Raw genomic sequence first — 19,841 nt, forward strand, 5'->3', positions numbered from 1 at the left:
CAGATGCCTGGGGCAGGGGGTAACTCCAAGCCTCTGGAAACTGGAGTGACCATGCCTCCTGTCCCACAGGCTCACTGGGAAGCTCAGAAAGGACATGACAGAACTGCAAGTGCTTTGTAAAGTTCACGCAGCCGCTGGCTGTGCACTGGGTCATGTCCGGGCTGAGCCGCACCAACCCTGCCAGCAACCCGGATCCAGAGCTCCAGCTCCATGGAGATGGGCCCGACACTGTCACTGCCCTCATCATGCTCTGACCAGGCAGGGAAGCAGGGGGCCAGCAGGGTCTGCTGTGGCAGCTCCAGGAAAGGAATTAACGACAACTTGGTGGAGCTGCTGGGATCCGAGCTGAGCCTCAGAGGGTCCAAGATGCAGAAACACAGGGAGGGCGCTCCAGGGAGAGGGGACGGCCTGGATACAGGCAGGGAAGTGGGCAGGAAGGCGTAATAGGCACCGGAGCCCACACAGCTAGACAAGGAGGTGCAGGGAGGATGAGTACCTCCAGCGCCTGGCGCCAAGCCTGGCCTCTGATGGCCATCTGGAAAGAGTAGGTATGATTATCTCTCTTCCTTTTCTTTAGCAAGATAGGGTCCTATGGGCCTTTCTGGCAGTCCAAGGACCTAGTGATTCTAGTCAGGCCTCCCAAACCCCCAGGTGCCAGGACTGACATTTGATAATGGGGCACGCCAGGGAGCCCCTCCCCCAGCCCCATCTGTGCCATCGACTGTGGAGATGGCAGGAGAGCGGGGCGGGTGCGCGGGTACCTCACAGAGGAAAGTGAAGATGCCCTGGTGCTCCTTAAGGAGCTTGGCGATGGTGAGGCTGCCGCGCTTGACGCCCCCCAGCGGGTCAAAGAGCAGGTCGCGGTTGAGGGTGCCCTTCCGCTCCTCTGTCCACACGTCGATCTCCTCCTGATGGTAGGCGAAGGTGCAGTTATCCCCGTACTTACAGTCCTGCTTGTTAATCATGTCTGCAAAGAGGCAACAGGACACACGTTCTGCCAGGCGGGACGGCAGCCCACAGTCCCCGGGACCTCCGCTGCGCGGGAGGGACTCAGGCTCATCGCCACCGTGACGGGTGGTGGCCTGCTGCTCAGGACTCGGGAGGGGCCGAGTGGCCGAGCTGGGGAAAGCCCTTCCCAGGCCAGGTCCCTTCTTTGCTCTATACCTGTGTTGGGGGAGCACCTGCCTTTTCCATCTCCAGAGCATGCGGTCATCCCACCTGACCACCCCACAGAGCCGCCTTATGTGGGTCAGGCAGGCTGAGCGGTAGGACGAAGGGCTTTGTAGATGAATACAAGCCTCTAAATAAACACAAGGGCTTTTATTCTCATTATTCACCAGGAAAATACCATTGGTTAAGGGCCTGGGCCTTGGAATCCAGCAGACTTGGGCTGGGATTCCCTGTTATTCCTCAGCTGTCTGTCCCATAAACAGAGAACAGTGGGTTGTTGTGGGGATTAAGTGAAATAATAAATAAAACCCCTGGGGACCAGTGGTGCCTGGTTGGCTCAGTCGGTAGAGCAGGCGACTCCTGATCTCCGGGCTGTGAGTCCAAACCCCATATTGGATGTGGAACCTACTTTATTTATTTATTTAAGAGTATTTATTTATTTATCTGACAGAGAGAGAGAGAGAGAGAGAGACACAGCGAGAGAGGGAACACAAGCAGGGGGAGTGGGAGAGGGAGAAGCAGGCTTCCCGCGGAGCAGGGAGCCCGATGCGGGGCTCGATCCCAGGACCCTGGGATCATGACCTGAGCTGAAGGCAGACACTTAATGACTGAGCCGCCCAGGCGCCCATGGAACCTACTTTAAAACAAAAGCAAAAAACCCCAAAAAACAAAAAACTCCTGGGGACCAGGGATTTGGGAGGGCGGCAGGCTCACAACCTGGAACCCTGCCATCTCCTCGTGGTGGAAACGGTTTTTCTTTCTCTCCCCTGCGCGCACTCTCTGTCTGCCCTGCCCCATCCTTCTGCTGGGCTGGAGGTGCACAAGGACAAGGGAGCCGATGAGCAGATGATCACCACTGACTGCTGCTCTGTGCTGGACCCCAGAGGGGAGCCCTCTAGGGAATGGCTTCCCAAGATCCGGGTGTTGCTTGATCAAGTTCAAAGGAGTGTGCAAAGGAGTCCGGATTCTTGGTATTTGGGGAGTGGTTAGGGCAGACGGGGGATGTGTAAGCCTCACAGAATTTGGACTTCATCTACACTGGCCAGGGGAGAGCTAACTGAGGCCTTCAAGTCCAGAAGCGACATGTCCTTAAGATCCTGCCGGAAGGACAGCAAACGTCCAGACAGCCTGGGGCTACTGCCATTGGCTGGGTTGGGGGACAAAGGTGGAGCCTCCCAAAGCCTCAATTTCCTAGCCTGGAGTTGTGAGGATGCGTGATGCTGGGTACAGAAGGGTGACACTATAAAGCGCTTAACAATGTCATGACTGTTTGTATAGAGTCATGAAGACTGCTTGGTTGGGGAATCGAAGCTGGCAAGCAAGGTACGCGACAAACGTCCATTAAATACCGGCCACGTCGACGTGAGCCAGAAGTGGGGACAACGATAACACAATAATATTTAAAAGCTATTATTTATCAAGCCCTTTACTATACTATGTACCAGTCCTATGTGCTCTACATGGATTCTCCCCACACCTTTCCCACAGCCCTTCAGGACCTCCGCGAACCGCCTGACCCTCACACTCAGTAGGGGCTTTAGCTGGAATGGAACATCCCGAATATTCCCCTCACCCCCCTCGGTCTGTGGAGCTGTCAAGAGAGGAGCCAGATGCTCATTCTGCTGTGGGATTCATCCTCGATGAATGTCCACCCTCATCTACCGGTGATGAAGAGCAGAGCCACAGCTGAGCGTGAGCGGAGCTAGGCCCTGGCCGCGCTGCCTGCTCCCGCCATAGCCCACCCACCTTTGCACAGGTAGTAGGAGCCCACAAAGCTGGTCTTGGTGGGCCGGGGCCGGATCCGCTTCCAGGTCTGGTCCTCAGAGCTCCGGAGCCGGCCGAGCAGGATGTCCCTCTTGCACTTGTGCTCGAGGCCCTCACGGTAGGTGTAATCGCCCGCCCTGGGCCCTGTGGGGACACGTGAACAGACGCAGATTTCAGGTGGAGGACTGAGGGGTGACCGCTGATGGGCCTGAGCAGTGGGCCTTGGACCCCTGCCTAAAAACCTACCTCCGTCAGCTGGGCCTCCCACCAGCTCCTGCCACACCCTTCCTGGCCAAGTGCTCCCTAGAGACAGGGGGCCCCTCCAACCCTCCAAGGACCCCCTTCTAGGCACCTACCCCCCTTCCACCACCACTCTGACTCTCCAGACATTTCAGTGTTTTCCTAGAAGGAATGAGGAAGACAGCGCCTGGCAGAGAGCAGGCCCGCCCCTTTCTTGTCCTGCCTGGAAGGGCGCTGCTCAGATTCACCCTCCCGGCCCTGTTCCTGCCAAGGCTCTGACCCAGGGCCTCCACCCCGCTGACAATGGAGAAATAGCCCCGTGGGGACCCCGTGTAACCTGACTGGGCCAGCACCAGCTGCACAGCAGTTCACGGGGTGTTAAAGGCAGTGGGTGTGTGGACTGGGGAGGCAGTCTGAGGTCCGTGAGGAAGAACTTCATCACGGGCATAGCCATCCAAAAGGATGGCGCCTTGCTCCCCGCCCCTACAAGTCCATGGGCGCTTTGGTGGGATGACTCTCAAGGGTGACATGCAAGTGGCCGGGGGATGAAGCGGGTGGTCCTGCAGTGTGTGGACAACAACTAGACAACCTCTAAGGTCCTATCAACCCTAATACCCCTGAGATGGAGAATTCTTGAGACTGCTAAGATTTTTAACCCTGGCATCCCAAGACAGTATCACACTAAAACTTCAGGGATTCTAGCAAACGAGTCTTAGACTAGAATTCTGAGATTCCAGGTGTGCTGAAAACTGTCTCCCAGCTTTGGGCATCATTCTGAACTGCTTCTGTCACCTCCCTTGGATTTGGGGGCTGGGAGTCTAGGAACTACATTTCCCAGACCCCTTTGCCATCTGGGTTCCAGGCCAGGTTTGTGTTCACCCAGGGAGATGCATTCATGGGAGAAGCGGACTGTGAGGTGGAGGTGGCATGATGTGTGGGCTGCATTTCCTCTGGCGAATGTGTTCCTGCAGCAGCGAGCTGGACGCCACTCCATGGCCAAGCACCCGCCTCTGGGCTGTGGGTGGCTGTGATACAGGCCGGAGGGTCCAGCAGCCCCGACCCCTGTGTGAGAGGGGTCCCTGGCTTGTGGAGAAGCAGCCTAGAAGCCAGGGGACACTCCCAGGTTCTGCTCCTCTAGCCTCTCTGGCAATTTTGAAAGCCCCAAACCCCCACGTTCTGCACCTTCCCCCAATTCCTCACCTGCTCAAAATACCCAGAGGGGCTCCTGTTTTCCCACACTTATCTCTGGCCGGTACGTTAGGGTTCTGTTATCCTGGGAGGCTCTACTCTTGGATTCCCAGTATCTCTGGGCAGAGGACAGAGGAACATAAAGGCGTGACGTTACCTGTTTTGGGGTAGCAGAGCTGGCAGGCCTGCTTGAACTCATGGGTGGCAGCCAACGGGTTCTTGATGAGCAAGGCGGTGTTGGGCATGGAGGGCTCTGGCTGTGATGGGAGGAGGTTGGCCGTCTTGGGCACTGGACCCTGGCTGGAGCCACCAGAGCCAGCCTGGGCACCAGAGGCTGGGGGGGCTCTATGACCCCCCCCCCATCCTACCCAAGAGCAGAACTGTAGCCTAGCACCCTCCCCTTTCTCCTACCCTCCTGGACAGGGAATTCCTTACAACATGATCCAAGAATCTGTAACACTGGGATTGAACCAGCCTAGTGGGGGTGCATGGCTGACAGTGACCTTGGCCCAGAACCTTCCCTTGAGCAAAAGCCCAACATGAAAGCAGAGAAACAGGAATGGCCCCAACTGGGGCCTATGCACATGTCCTCCCCACTCCCAGCCTCCATCTCCCAAGCCCCCAAGACATCAGCAGATGGGGAAAAAGGCAAGACTCAGAGAGGTTACGTTACTTCCCAGGGCCACAAAGCTAGTGTCTAGACTAACACCAGAGTGCAGAGTGCAGAATGCCTTGCCACCTGCCCAAGCGCTCTCCTAAACTCAGCACCTGGCTGAGTCACAAGAACAGGGATGTTACTAACCCTGGAGAAGTTGCTTAACCCCTCTGAGCCTCAGTGTCCTCTTCTGTCAGACAAGGGTTGGGCCGTGCCCTCAGCTCTCCCTCCCAGCACGTGGCTCAGTTTGGAAGGGCTAGGGAGACCATCTCTGGCCCATCCATTCTGAGGGTGCCTCTCCTTGGGGGAGGCAGCACCTCATCCCATGCAGAAGGCTCACTTCCACTCTGGAGCCCACAACCACTTCCCTTCCACTCCTGAGAGGGCACACGGTACCTAGTCACGGATCTGCGCCAAGTACTCACCGAGGGGGCTGGCTTCTGAGTACCACTTGGGGGACGATGGTCCTGTGAGTTGGTTTCCTCTGGGCAAGAAGACACAGGGGTCACCTGCCCTGCTCGGAAGGGGTGAGAAGTCCTCTGAGGACTTCCTTGTACGCATCTGTAACTTGTAGAAACCACCCAGGCCATACATCCTCTATTGTTCATGCTGATCCCCTGCCTCTACCCTCAAGGCCACTGCCCAGGGACAGAGCGACGTCCCAGCCTGAGCATGTGCACCCTGTCCTTACACCGGCCGCAGCCCCCCTGTCCCTGGAAGAAAGCCCAAGCTCTCAGTGTGACTCAAAGATCCTCTGACACCAGCTTCAGGTCTTCAAGGCCCCCAACCCACCCTCCCCTCTGGCTGATGACTCTGCTCATCGGTCAGTCCCTCCGTCATGCAAGCCTGTGTCATACTGCTCCCCCCGCCAGCAGAGGACCTTTGCCTTTAAGACCTCCCTCAGCCATCAGCTCCTCCAGGAAGTCTCCCTTTGGCTCCAGGGCTGAGTGAAGCACACTGGTGCTCCTGCAGCCTCTCGAATCCCCCTGAGCCGTGAGCACCCTGGGCTAGCTAGGTCCAACTGTCTGAAAGCTGGTCCTGCAAGGGTCCTGACAGGGCTGCTTCCTCTCTGGGTCCCTGGTGCCCTGCTCAGGGTGGTGCTGAAGGAGCTTATGGCCTGGCACCTTTCCCCAGCCTCAGGATCATCCCCATGGGACCCTACCAGCCTGGCGGCCCCAGGGCCCCAAAAGGCTGGGCAGAGAGCACCACACTGCAAGTCCAGAGTCCTGGACTATCCCAGCTCTGCTGTTTGATCTTGAACAAGACACCCAGCCCCTCAGGTCTCAGCCGCACACTGTGCTGAGCACTGCAGGAGACACAGCAACTCAGAGGTGGTGGCCCTGGACCACGATGCGGAGAGAGGGCCTGGACCTTGGCTGAATAGAGCTGTAATCCCAACTCCACTCCCCAGAGACTGGAGATGTGGTGGTACTTTGAAAACTGTCAAGGGGGTGGGGGTGAACGTGCCCACCCAGGCCTCACCCACAAAGGAGTTGGGCTTGTCCAGGGCACCACGGGTCGACCCAAAGCTGTCGAGGGCATCCAACCGCGTATCCGAGTATGGCAGCAGGTCGAGGGAGTCCAGTGCCGAGCCTGGGGGGTCGAGGGCATCCAGCACAGAGGCGGCCAGCTTCTTGGAGGGGTCCATGACGAGACCAAAGGAAGCCGGGGGCAGTGGGCTGGAGACGGGGATGGAGCCACCCACTACGGGTGGCAGAAGTGGGGTCCCACCAGGGAACACAGGTATCAGCTGGGGCAACTCGCTGGGCACACCGCTGCCAGGCAGGCCACCCTGGACAAGAGACTGTGAGGTGGGGAAGAGAAGGAGCGGTTGGAGGAGAACTTGACTACCCCGGCCTGGGCGGACACAAGCGCTGCAGGCCGCAGGCCAGCCAACCCCTCTGTGCCTCAGCCCTGACCTGTCCCGTGAGCGGAGCCAGGGATCTTCATGGTCCCTCTGGTTGCGCATTCTAGAGCTTCATGTTTGTACCCCAAGCAGGTCCCTTTCCCTCCTTGGGCCTCAGTTTCTCCAACTGTGACATGGAGATGGGACCCTCCCTCCATACCTTGTGACAGGAGGATGAATGTCTGGGGGTCCTGGGTGGGGAGGGTTTCGGGGGAGCAGAAGGGTGGCAACATGGCTCACCAGTGAGTCCAGTAGGGTGTCCAGCTCCGGCCCAAAGACGTCCCCGTCAGAGAAGTCGTCCAGGCTCTCAGTGCCAGGGAGGGCCCTGCTGCTGCTGTCCAGGGGGGCCAGCAGGTCCAGAACATGAGGGAACAGGGGCATCGTGGGGGGAGAGGGGAGCGGGGCCGGGGAGCCTCGCAGGTCCACGTAGCAGTCTGTGGATGGGAGGGTGGGATCAGTAGCCACAGGGGGTCCTGCTTGGTGGTGGGAGGGAGGTGTTCCAGGGCCCTAAGATCCTCACGCTACACCTTCCCTCCTTTCCCTAGCTCCTGTCAGGAACCCTGTCTGCCCGGCGGGCCTGACTCCATGGCTGGAGGCTCAGTCACAGTGAAGGAAGGTCATGAAGAGCAGGAGAGTGTTCCTCAGTCCTACGGTATCTCTCAAACGGACCTGGCTCAGTGCCTGAACATCCTACCTGGGGAGAAGCCATGCCTTCTCCAAGGGACACTGTCAAGCCAGTGAGGAAGAGAAGGGGACTCCCAGTTGGGGGAGGTGCCGGCCTGCGGCAGAGGACACGAGATCAGTGCTACCCTACTGTGTGGCTGACCCCCACCTTCTCCTCCCTGAGAGGGAGTCTGGTTTCCCAGGCCCGCTGTTTACTTTCATGCTTCGAGGAATTCCTAGGGCAGGGAGCCCTCAGCCCTCAGGCTGAGCCCCGCCTGGGGACCCACCTCTGCCCTGGGCCCTCAAATCAGGGACACTACCTGTGTCGATGTCATCTATGGATCCCAATCCATTGGAAGTTCCCTGTAGAGAGGAAGGACACAGACAAGTCAGGCAGACATGGGCCGGGAAGGCCAGGGTGCCCGCCCCACCCCACCCCGTGACTATTGCTGGAATTAAGCACAGGGCCGGCGGGGCGGGGGCCAGGAGGCAGGGGGAGTAGGGTCAGACAGGCCTCACATCTGCCCCTTGCTGGAGGGGTACCCTGGGAGGAAAGAGATATAACCTCTGAGCCCCAGTTTCCTTACCCATCACAGGACAGGGTCCATACCCCGGGGAGGGTGGCGGGTTTTTACCCAGCCATGTCCTGCATGGATAGTTTGCAGCTCAAAGACAAAAGTGCCACTCCCCAAATCACCAGTGTCCCCTCCCCTAATTACGGCCCCAAGCTGAAGGAGCCCAGGTGGGATCCCACTGCCACCCATGGACCTGCTGTTGGAGGGAAAGCTGGTCCGGAGCTTGCTCTGGGGCCTGGCCAAGTTCCTTATCTGGGCGCCCACCGAGGGCAACAGGAGGACCAGAGCCTCCCTGCTAGCCATCCCGCCCCGTGGACCCGCAGTGGCGCTAACAGCAGCAAGATGCATCCGGTGCCCTGCCTCCTGCCGGGCCGGGCCAGCACTTTGCAGCCAATCGAGTTCAGCCCTTGGTCCAGGTGCCCTGCAAGGTGTTGTCCCCCCACCCCGCCCCTGCACAGTCCAGGGGTCCAGAGAAGCTGCCACTCCCGGGCCAGAGAGGGGCTGTCTGACTCGGGACTCGGCCCCGACCCCAGCCCCAGGCCTCTGCGCTCCCAGCCCCACCTGCACAGAACACTTCTCACGCCCTAGAGCCTGGCCCTGGCGTGGCAAAGACGTGCAGCTCAGTGTCTCGGGCGTGTTTGCTGCACAAACCGAGGCTGCCACGCTGGGTCAGAGCTGCTGCCCTCACAGACAGCATACAGAGTGCAGGAGGAGGGAAAGAGGTGTCAGGTGGACAACGCTAGGGACAGCCGTGCGCCTCCCTGCCCACTGTGTCCGCGGCTCTCCAGGCCCCCTGCCCGCCACCCAGCTCCAGCCCATCTTGCGAGGCTCGTCTGTCCCTGCCTTTCACTGCTAGGGGCACTCACATGGCAACAAGGTTGATGGAGCACCCCCTCGGGCCTCGTACCCGCGGCTTTCATAGAGGACCTGCTGTTCCCCTACAGCCACCACAACATGGCGGGGCCCAGAGGCTCCCCGAGAGGTGGAGTGGCTGCCTCAGATAAGGGTGCACTCGAGACCTGAGACAGAACCCATGCCCGGCTCCAGAGCCCAGGCACTTCCAAACCCCCACGGGGAGAACCAGTCTTGTGGTCCAGGGCACACGTTCCCCTCTCCTGCCTCTCGGCCTGTGCTCAGTACTCAAGCCTGTTCCCCTTGCTTTGAGTTCTGCCCCCTCCTCTCTACCTGCCTGAGTCCTGCCATGCAGGCTCTGTCACGTCCTCTCGAAACAAGGCCACCTCAGGTTCTATCTGTCCCTAAAACTCACTGCCTTCTTTGGTCTTGTCCCTCACGCTGCCAAGCTCAGGTGTGGACACCATGCCTGCCCGTCTCATCTCCAAGTCCCAGGAGGCTCCCCGTGGGGTGCAGCTCATGAGTCTCCCCAACCAGGCATGCATGTGCAATGACCGGCTGGCTGAACCACCGGGGCTCCGGTGCTGGAGAGTCTTGCAGGGGAGCCTGTGGCCAGGTTCATGCATGATGTCTGTGGAAACCTCCTGGGGCAGGGGATCTGGCCGGCACGCTCCCCCCTGCCCCACTCCGTGTATCCTGGAGGCTCCCCAACCCCTGGCCCTGAGGAAAGACGTGTGGGCTGGGCTGGAACGGGATGGGGAGGGGCCCCACCCCCGCTGGGGGCGCCAGGCTGCTGGCCTCCCAGGCCTGCCTTCATGTCATCCACACAAGCACCCTGGGAACTGAGCACAATCATCTCTGTTTTATAGAGGGGAACCCAAAGCTCAGAGACAAGTCCTTTCCTCTAGGTCATGCCACCAGTGAGCAGAGACCTGACCTATCTGACTCCAAAGGGGTGCCATGTGGAGGCCCAGAACAGAGGAACCCATGGTCCTGCTCTCAGAGGAGCTTGCCACAGAGCCGGTGAGAAAAGCACACACGCTTTGTCTGGTGCATGGGTAGGAGGTGAGGATGGAGAGGGACGCTGGAACTAGACTCTTAGGGAGCCTAAATGCCAGGCACGCGTATCTGGAGTTGATTCCTTTTAAACAGACACTTTAATTAATAACCAGAGGGTCTCTATGCTGCGGAGAGATCCAGAGGCCTGATTGTCAGAGTTCACCTTGAGGGTACAGGAAGGGGAGGCTAGCCCAAGTGGGATGTGGCTTAAACCAGGGCAGTCACTGCGGGAAGGGAAGGAAGAAGCAGGGACATACCATCACGTACCCAGCCAGGGTCACCCCAGCATAGTCCTATAAGGTGCAATCATGACAGTTTCTTCAGCTCCAGGAATGAGGCAGGAGCCCTTGATACCCAAGAACTCTGAGTAAGATCTGCCTGAATAACTCCCTGCCTCCCTATCACCTCTGGCAAGAGGAAAGAGGAGCCCTGCACCCTGGCCTCTAGCTACCCTGGCCTCCTGGCTGTTCTACCTATACACTGGGCACACCCCTACCTCAGGGCCTTTGCACTGGCCATTCCCTCTGCCTGCTCCCCTAGACCTCCTCAAGACACATCCCTCATCTTCAGGTCTTTGCTCCAGTGTCTCCTTCTCCTTGAGGCCTTCCCCGCTCACTGTTTAAAACTGCAACCCCTCCCAATTGCCCCAGCATTCCCCAGCCCATGTCTCCAAGGCACTGATCGCTTTTTGTTTGCTGTCTCCTCCAGTTAGCTGTAAGTTCTATGAGGGTGGGGCTCCTTGGCTATTTCTCCCTCTGCTGTATATCCAGCGCCTCGATCGACTCTATGCTGGGCACACAGGAGCCCTCAATAAATCTCTTCTGAATTCATGAACAGACTCAATACTCTTCCCCTTCAATGCCTTCCCAACACTCCTATGATGAAGACTCAGCTCCTCCCCAGGGGCAAGGTGGTCTGGCTTCTATCTACTGTCCCAGCCCCACTAGGGCCCTGCCTCCCCTCTACTTGGTCCCTCCCATTCTCTGAGGTCCTCCTAGCCTCAGGGCCTTTGCACATAACATCCCGTCTGAAATGCAGCTTTACCAGCACACCATGCCCCTGCCTACTCCTCAACGTTCAGGTCTCATTTGAAAGTTTGCTGATGCCCAATCTAAATCAGGCTTCCCTATTCCAGTGGCCCGTGGCTACCCACACTTTGCCTTTACAGCTCTCATGATGGTTTGTAACCAGAAATTATCAGGCTAGCATCCATTCACCCTGGACTGTGAGCTCTTTTGAGGGCAGGAACCACGAATGTTTTGTTTACCACGTACCTAGCCCCAGGCTCAGTGAACTCAGACAAGTCATCTAACTTGTTGGGCCTTGGTTTCTTCTTTGTAATAGGGGTAAGTAGTACCTCCTCGAGGCATTGTGAAATTATTTGCAATTCTTCAGTCATTCATTCACTGCTATGGTCTGAATATTTGTTAAATGTTCAACGTATGTCAAATTCACACGTTGAAATCCTACCCTCAACGTGATAGTATTAGGAGGTGTGGCCTTTGGGAGGTGATTAGGTCATGAGGGTGAAGCCCTCACAAACGGGATTAGTGCCCTTATAAAAGAGACACTGGAGAGCTCCCTTACCCCTTCCGCCATGTGAGGTTATAGCTAGAAGGTGCCATCTCTGAATCAGGAAGCGGGTCCTCAACAGATACCGAATTGGCCAGCACCTTGATCTTGGACTTCCCAGTCTCTAGAACTGTGAGAAATGAATTTCTGTTGTTTATAAGTCACCCAGTCCATGGCATTTTGTTATAGCAAAATGTCATAATATTTTTTTTTTTTTGAGCATCCAGTATGTGCCAGGCCCCAAAATTTCCGGTTACAATCCATGAGGAATGCTATCCAGGGAGATGTGAATCTGGCACCTGGAAGTCCCCAAGGCCAAGGATATGCTGCCCTGACTCCACTATGCCCCAGCACCCAGCCCAGGGCCAAGAAAGGGTTCTCTGGGAGTTTGCTGAGTGAATGAATGAAAACCTTGTAACACTCGGAGGCAGCCAGGCCTGCTGTGTGATGTTCGCCAAGTCCCCTCCTCGCTCTGTGCCTCAGTCTCCCCTTATGTACAACAAAGAGGCAGGACCCCAGCCTCCATCAGTGCTCCTACAGCCTGTTCCTTGTCTTCCAAAAAGCCTCAAAGTCCACCTGAGCATGCGTGGTGAGCAGTGGGGGAGTCCAGTGTGTGTACTAGGTCCTGCCGCCACCCCCAGGATGAGCCAGGGTTGCACAAGGGTCTTGGCCAGGGAGGGGGGGTACATCCAAAACCTAGGGTAACGCTGAAGTACCAGCAGTTACTGCTCCTCATGGCTCTCGCAGGTGCCACACTTCTCAGGGTATGCTCCCTGGTTCTGGCCGAGGGACAGAACACCTTCATTTCACAGATTCGAAAGCTGAGGCTCAGAGGTAAAGATTCTGCTCAAGAACAGCCCGCACAGCGGCAGGCTGGGCTCTTCTCTATGGGATCCCAGGTATGAGCTCTGCCCCCCACTTCTGTGCATCTCCCCAGCAGTCACTTGGGCAGGGGTACCGGGAAGGGCCTCAGTGAGGGGGTGTGCTTTAGCTGGGTCTTGAAAATGGAAAGGCAGAGAAAGCAGGGTAGGCTGGAGGGAGGACATTAGAGACCTGGAGGCCTAGATGCAGAAAGCCCACTGGGGTGGAAAGCAACGGCAGCAGGAGGGTTGGGGGTGAGGAAGCAGAAAGGTCAATGGGCCTGGGCCACCCGCCCGCCAACAGCGGCCACAGCCTATCCCCACACTTTGCGCCCCTATGGTCCCAGGAGGCCCCTCTTGAGAGGTGGAGGTGCTGTGCATCCCAGAGCTATCCTTGGGTCTGGCCCAGGCCCAGGCAGTCAGTCACCCCTCTTCCCAGGGCAGGTGTCTGGCTCACAGCAGTGCGGTCTAGGACAGATGGAGCCCAACCCTTCAGTCTGATGGCCCTGGACCCCCTGCTGGGGTCATTCTGCCCCAGAGAGTGAATCCAAAACCCTCATGACAGGTTGGTACTGGAGGCGGGGAGGGGGCTTGGGGTCCTGGCCCCCAACCTACCTGATCTGCCATGCCAGCTGCAGTGCCATTACTGAGCAGAGAAAATGTTTCCAATTCCTGCAGAGGTTAGAGAAGTGGGAAGAGATGAAGATTCTAGAAAGATGCTCCAGGTCCCATCAGCCAGGGCAGCAGAGGGGCCCCAACATAGGCAGCTGGGGTCTGTAGTACCCTAAGGCTCCCTGTCCCTAGGTCTGCCCGAGTCACCTGCCCTGTTTCTGGGTCAGATTCAGGCATTTTCTTCCTGTAACTGGGACCTGGGCAGAGGACTTCCACATACAAGCTCCTACTGCGTGCCAGGCACCACATCAAACATCCTTTCATTTTGATCCTCCCACGAGCCCCCTGAGGTGGGCATAATTACCCAGATGTTCCAGATGTAGAAACCCCAGGGGAGAGAGAAATAAGTTGCTCAAGGTCACAGCTGACTCTAGAGCCATACCCTCTCCCCCAAGCAGCTTTCTGACACAGAAGAGGTGCCAAGTGAATAAACGTGGATCTGAAAGAGCCACACAGATGCCAATGTCTCCAATATGCACCCGACAGAGGTTATTCGAGAACACAAGGCCGAAGGACACCAGTGTCGAGTCAGGCCATCTCTGGGGCATTTAAGCTGGCCAGGGCACGGGAGGGAACAGGTTTTAGCAGCTAGTGTCTAAGGTGAACTGCAAACTCTGGCTGTTCCTTCCTTTTCCAAAACCTTCTGGAAGTCGGTCCAGGGCTTCCAGCCAACAGAGAGAGAAGATCACCTGTTATCATTGCCCTCTGTCCTGACCCGGCCCTGGCCACCCTCACCCACTTCTGCCTGAAGGTGCCTGGTCCCCCTTCAGACCTCCCCATCTCTACCCCCGCCCACCCTCAGCGCCCATAGCCCACCTACCTGGGGCCTCTTATACGCTTTTCGAACCCGAAGCCCAAGCTTCTGAGCCAGCTCCTGACCAAGCTGAGTTACGCTTTCATCCTGGAAACGGCAAGACAAAGGGTGGAGCAGGTTAGTCTGCCCTAGCTCACAGAGCTCTGCTCGGGAGACCCTGAGCCGCCCTTTCGGGGCACAGTGGGGCATGTGTGTGTGTGTGTGGGGGGGGCGTCCACTGTTACCCCATGTTACGGACAAGGGAGTGAGGCCCCAGGAGGGGTCACTGGCTGCCCAGGTCACACCACTTGTGCGTGGGGGGTGCTGAACCAGAACTCATGCTTCCCTTTGTCCTTTTACTGTGGGGATGGGAAAGGAATAATTTTTATTTTGGAATTTAAGATGATCTTTTTATTTCTAAAACTCAGCAAATAGTAGTGTCACTGTAGAGGGCTGAGATGTTGCAGAGAGAGCAAGTGCTCCCCTGGATCACCCCCATCCCCACCCTCACCCTAGGTTCCTCCCCAGAGGGAGCATGCCTTGTGCTCTGATCTGTCTCCCTACAGATCTTTTCTAGGAATTTATGTATGTGCCTATAGACCTATAAAGGATGCTCCGTTTTGCTTTGTGAGGATTTTCTCCTTTTTTTTTTTTTCCATAAGTGAGATCATATTGTACCTATTGTTCTACCACTGGCTTCTTTCACCACGCAATGTCTTAGATCTCTTTGCGAGAGAGGACATGTGGGTGGTGCCCAGGCCCATAGGAGCGAGAATGTGGGAAGTTTGGAACATGGCTGGCCCACGGTTAGTGCTCAGTAACAGCACCCGACATTCCTTCCTCCCTCCAAGGCTGTATTGCTGTATGCACATTACGTGCCAGGCAAGGGCTAGGAGCCAGGGACACCACCGTCACAGGGAGGACGGGGCCCAGGCCTCATGGAGGCTCCAGTCTAGTGGGGGACACCAACCAATAAACAAAGAAATGGTAACTATGGTCCAAGGACCAAAGGGGGAACAAGGATGTTGTAACAACCTGTGCCTTTGTCCACACCTCCCTAGCTGATGAGCTCCTGGAGCCCAGGGCCAGAGTCTTAGTCATCTCTGGTCCCCAGTACCCAACACAGAGCAGGGTTCAGCCAGTATTTGCCAACAAAGACTGGAAAACGGGCAGTCCCCCAACTCAGAGTCAGAAGTCCTCATCTGGGCACTTTCCTTAGGCAAGTTAGCAACCTTGCTGGGCCCCAGTGTCCCCACCTGTACAGTGGGGTAAACGCCACCCTGCCTGCCCATGAACGGTAGACATGAGACTTGGATGTGGACTTGCTACAGACACTAGAAAATGCTGTACAGCTCAGGGACTATTGTCATAAGACAGGATCTCAGTTGTGAACTAAACTGAATTGGAGAGACCTGGGTGGCTCAGTCAGTTAAGTGTCTGTCTTCAGCTCAGGTCATGATCCTAGGGTCCTGGGATCAAATCCTGTATCGGGCTCCTTGCTCAGTGGGGTGTCTGCTTCTCCCTCTGCCTGCCGCTTCCCCTGCTTGTGCTCTCTCTCTCTCTCTCTGACAAATAAATGAATAAAATCTTTAAACTGAGTTGGAGAGGCATGAATAATAAACAAAAAGTACAGTAACAGTGCATGTTTTCTGGCCATTATGCCAATTGCCTTGCATGATTTTCAGATTCCATTCTCATAGCCCAATGATGCATGGCATATTATCACCCCTGTTTGACAGGGGGTACAAACAAGGCTCAGAGAGACTAAGCTGTATGTGTCCCCCCAAGGCCACATGGCTAGTAGATGGCTGACTTAAGATTAGAACCCTAAACCCAGCTCTCTGACACCAACATCCTGGACCACTGTGCACATGGCCTTCCCTCTGTTCTGACCACCCAGATCCTTCCTGCTTCTTCTGGCCCCACTCAAGCCCACTCTCTTCCAAGGAGGGAGCCCTCTAAGATCCTGATCACTCCTGGGCAGAACTGAGCCTTTTCTGAGCCCCTTCATACTCATTATTTCAGGGGTAAAGTAGGAGGGGCCTTTTATAGACATGCAGCTGATGTGTAGAGAGGGGAAGTGTTTTGTCCAAGGTCACGCTGGGGGTCAGTGGTGGAGCCAGGTCTAGACCCCAGGGCTCTTTCCATATCTCCCAGTGGACTGTGGGTCCATGAAGGACACAGATCTGGGCACTGCGTGGGTGCTTAGTAAATACTTGTTAGGTGGATGAATAAAGGGGGAAGAGGGCACGTGCCCAGCTGTGTGTGGGCCAGGGCAAGCCAGGCTCACTACTGGTCCATTCCCTGTCTCTCCCCCACCTAGGGGCAGCCTGGACATCAGGATCCCGGCACATGTGGCACCCCTTTTAGTCCCCACTGCAACCCTGTACCGTCACAGTACAGAGGTTAGGATGCCAACTCTAGAATCAGACTGTCTGGGTTCAAGGGTGACTCTGCCACCCCCAGCTGCGATCTTGGCTAAGTTCCTCTTTCTCTGTGCCTCTCTCCTCATCTTTAAAATGGGATAATAACAGTATTGGGGCGCCTGGGTGGCTCAGATGGTTGGGCGTCTGCCTTTGGCTCAGGTCATGATCCCGGGATCCTGGGATGGAGTCCCACATCGGGCTGCCTACTGGGCAGGGAGCCTGCTTCTCCCTCTGCCTCTGCCTCTCTCTCTCTCTGACTCTCATGAATAAATAAATAAAACATTTAAAAAAATAAAATAAAATAAAATAAAATAAAACGGGATAATAACAGTATCTACCTCAACGGGTAGATGCAAGGATTAAGTGAGTTAATACACACAGTGCATTTTCAGCAGTGCCTGAAACACAACTAGAGCTCAGGGTCCGTATCAGTATGTGCGAGTCCAAGCCCCAGGGGAGGAAGCTGGCTCAGAAGCGCCGGCACACAGGGCACTCACGTGGGGCCGGGCAAGGGAGCACCGGCTGCTGCACTCGTATGCCTCCTTGTGACGCCCCAGCTCGCTGAGGGCACGGGCCTTGCGGAACAGTGCCCGGATGTTCTCGCCATCCAGGCCCAGCGCTTTCTCGCTGTCCTCCAGCGCCTTCTCATACAGGCCCTGAGGAGAGGAGCGGGTGGCTCAGCGCTCGGCACCTGCTGCCTCCCTCCCTGCACCTCCCGCCTCTTTCCCTGCAGAGATGGAGGCTGCTGGAGGCCCGGGGTCAGGGAGGGGGGCTCAGAGCTCCAGGAAACAGCTCTGGCGCTCATACTCTTAGGCATCTGGTAGACGTGCTTCTCCAGAACAGGCCACTCCGGATTGCAAAAGTGTTAGTGGGTCCCCTGCAGAGCTCCCAGCAGAGCCTCCCAAAAGATCTGGTGAGTGACCGAGTCACTGAGCAAGCAGGACAGGAAAGAGGTGGAGGCCAGAGCCGCTTTCAGGGGGTGGGGGAGACAGGAGGGAGAGAGCCCACGAGGGAGAGGCCAGGGCTTTGCAGAAAGAGGCAGCACATGATGAGGGTCACGGATCTCAGCCCTGACTGCCCACAGACTCCTGCCAGTGCCCAGGCCGCCCTGAGAGCCTAAATTAATTCCTCCGGGGTGGGGCTTAGTATCATTACAAACCAATGTTTGTATCGCGTATTAGTACTTTAAAGGCTCGCCAGGTGAGTCCGTGGTGCGGCTGGGGTTGAGAGCCACGGGAGTAGATGGTGAGACTCACACAGGAGGACGTGAGGGGCCGGCCCTGCAAAGGCTCACTGGGGTACCAGCTGGGCTCGGCTGGGCATCTGGGGGAAGTGGTGGTCAGGGCCCAGGGCGTAGAGGGAGAGGAAGGGAGGGCGTCGGGCTCACCATGGTGAAGTAGCAGGCGGCCCGGTTGACGTGCAGTTTGCACAGCAGCTCCTGGGGTAGGGCCACCTGGTCAGAGGCGGCGTAGTCGGCCACGTTCAGCCCCTCCATGTACTGCACCAGCGCCTGCTTATAGTCCTTCTCCCGGAACAGGTCATTGCCCTCAGCAAACAGGTTCTGCACCAGCTTGAGCAGAAAGGCCTGCCAGGGGGCAGGGTACAGAGGGGGCTCAGGGGTCTTCATGCAGCCCAAGGCCTGGCACCTGGCCTCTACACCCCACCCCCCGGAAACCTCTGCCCTTCGCCTTCACCTTCCCCCAGCCCAGCAGCTGACACTCACCTCATATTCTTCTTGCTTTAGGGGTAGTGTCGACCTAGCAGGAAAAGGAGAGGGGTACGAAGTCTGAGTGAGCCCCATGGAGGCCCCAGGAGCCCAAGCCAAAGGCCACAGATCATGCCAGGAATGGACTTCTCTAGCTTGGACCTCAGATGTCACTTTGCAGATTGGAATAAGGGGACAGTTTTTTTCTCCCTAAACCGACACCATGTTTAAGGGGACAGCAGGTTTTTTCTCCCCAAACCAACACGATGTTGGTCTTCCACTTCTGATGGAAGGGTTGGAGCAAGGCCTTGTGTTTGCCCCAGGGCGACGGCCAGGCTTTCCCAGGTGCAGATGCTGAGAAAGAACAGGCCAGCTGCAGCTCCAGCTGGCGGTCCTCTTCCCAAGAAACCAGTTCTCTGGGAATGACCACACCTCAACACACCAAACCTGCAAATGCAGGCGCCCCAGGCAGCACCGAGAGTCCACCTCAGGTCCCCCTTCTCCCATCCCTTCCTGCAAAACACGCAGGACCCCAGCCAATGCCAGGTACGCTCAGAGCCTGACCCTTCGTGCCAGCCTCAACAAAGCAGATGGGGCTGTGGGCACCCTCTCCTCTGTGGGGGCCAACAAAATGCCAGCTCAGTACAGAAGAAAACGCCAGCCAAGGAGAACGGAGGCACATCGGTCAGGCTAAATAGCTGAGCTAGAGGGGCAGTCTCCTGGTCCTTCACATCACAAAGGGGAAAACAGACACTCGGAGGGGGCAGTGACTTGTTCAAAGTCACCCAGCAGGTCGGTGGCAGCACCAGGGCCAGAGTGCAGGGCTGGGGCTCTTTCTGTTGCCTGGAGCTGCCGCCAACATCTGGGCAAGAAAGATCAGCCTGAGCCAGTGAGTGAGAAGCAGTGAGAGGAGATGCCGAGGTCCCCTGTGTGTGGGGGAGGGGGTGTCCCTGATTGTGACAGCAGGGCTCACATCCTGCTCTCTCACTTGCCTCTCCACCGTCAGGGACCAGGGCCCATCACTGTTCCCTGTACTCCCCAGCCAGGCCCCATCACTACCCTCCCTCCTGACCTCCCACCTCCAGCACCAGCTCCCCGTCCGGTAGGTCACACCCTGACCGAAACGTCACCTCATCCCGGTGTACAAGGCTCCACACAAGCCAGCGCCACCACACCTGTGCAAACCACTCTAGGGTCCTACAGTGCTCTGTGCCCAGAGGTGCCTAACAAATGCTTAGTGCACAAAGGCTATATAAGAAAACACAGTTAATTTTAAAAGAAGCAGGTCCTACTGTGTTATCTTGTAAAGCAATCCCTTAGGAGACTACCATATGGGTTCCTAGGAGGCTGTCCTATTGCTAAACCTTCTTGGAACTCCCCTCTGGAAAGGGGAAGAACACCGAGCTACCTTTACCCCAAGCGCAATGACTCTGTGAGGGAAGGGGCTGAATTCATTTCGCAGTCACTTAAGAAATCAGTGACTTAAGTTAAAGACATAATTCTTATGAAAGACAGTATTTGCAAGGCTCACTTTGTTCATCAGACTGGCCTCTGAATAAATTTTGAGAAGTGCCGCCAAATCAAAGCTCTCCCCTAGATGGGAGGAGACCGGCCCAGAGAGGAGTGAAAAGTGGACCACAGTTTTCACGGCGGCCTGAGCAAGCTGAGGAAGGACAGTGTGTGAATGTTGACATGCGCTCCATCAGAGCCATGTGGACACCGCGTGCGTGACAAGGGGCCC

General features: G+C 56.8%; 1 protein-coding gene across 3 annotated transcripts in view; it reads right to left on the reverse strand.

The window, feature by feature from the left end:
- ZC3H7B (zinc finger CCCH-type containing 7B) overlaps window positions 1–19,841 on the reverse strand; it is a 56,325-nt gene that overhangs the window by 12,451 nt on the left and 24,033 nt on the right. For 2 of the 3 annotated variants that reach the window (XM_025881491.2, XM_025881492.2), the window contains exons 3-14: window positions 18,119–18,152; window positions 17,783–17,980; window positions 16,893–17,051; window positions 13,997–14,077; window positions 13,120–13,176; window positions 7,907–7,949; window positions 7,164–7,357; window positions 6,500–6,821; window positions 5,443–5,531; window positions 4,520–4,619; window positions 2,917–3,078; window positions 762–967 (exon numbers count right to left, since the gene is read on the reverse strand). In XM_025881491.2, coding sequence (XP_025737276.1) covers window positions 762–967; window positions 2,917–3,078; window positions 4,520–4,619; window positions 5,443–5,531; window positions 6,500–6,821; window positions 7,164–7,357; window positions 7,907–7,949; window positions 13,120–13,176; window positions 13,997–14,077; window positions 16,893–17,051; window positions 17,783–17,980; window positions 18,119–18,152 — 1,645 coding nt within the window. The remainder of the gene's footprint in view (window positions 1–761; window positions 968–2,916; window positions 3,079–4,519; window positions 4,620–5,442; window positions 5,532–6,499; window positions 6,822–7,163; window positions 7,358–7,906; window positions 7,950–13,119; window positions 13,177–13,996; window positions 14,078–16,892; window positions 17,052–17,782; window positions 17,981–18,118; window positions 18,153–19,841) is intronic. The other variant, XM_025881493.2, reaches the window with a different exon arrangement.

The sequence above is a fragment of the Callorhinus ursinus genome, unplaced genomic scaffold (assembly GCF_003265705.2).
Source record: "Callorhinus ursinus isolate GAN/ISIS: 27379988/994484 unplaced genomic scaffold, GSC_fseal_2.0 scaffold48, whole genome shotgun sequence".
NCBI classification, from domain to species: Eukaryota; Metazoa; Chordata; class Mammalia; order Carnivora; family Otariidae; genus Callorhinus; species Callorhinus ursinus.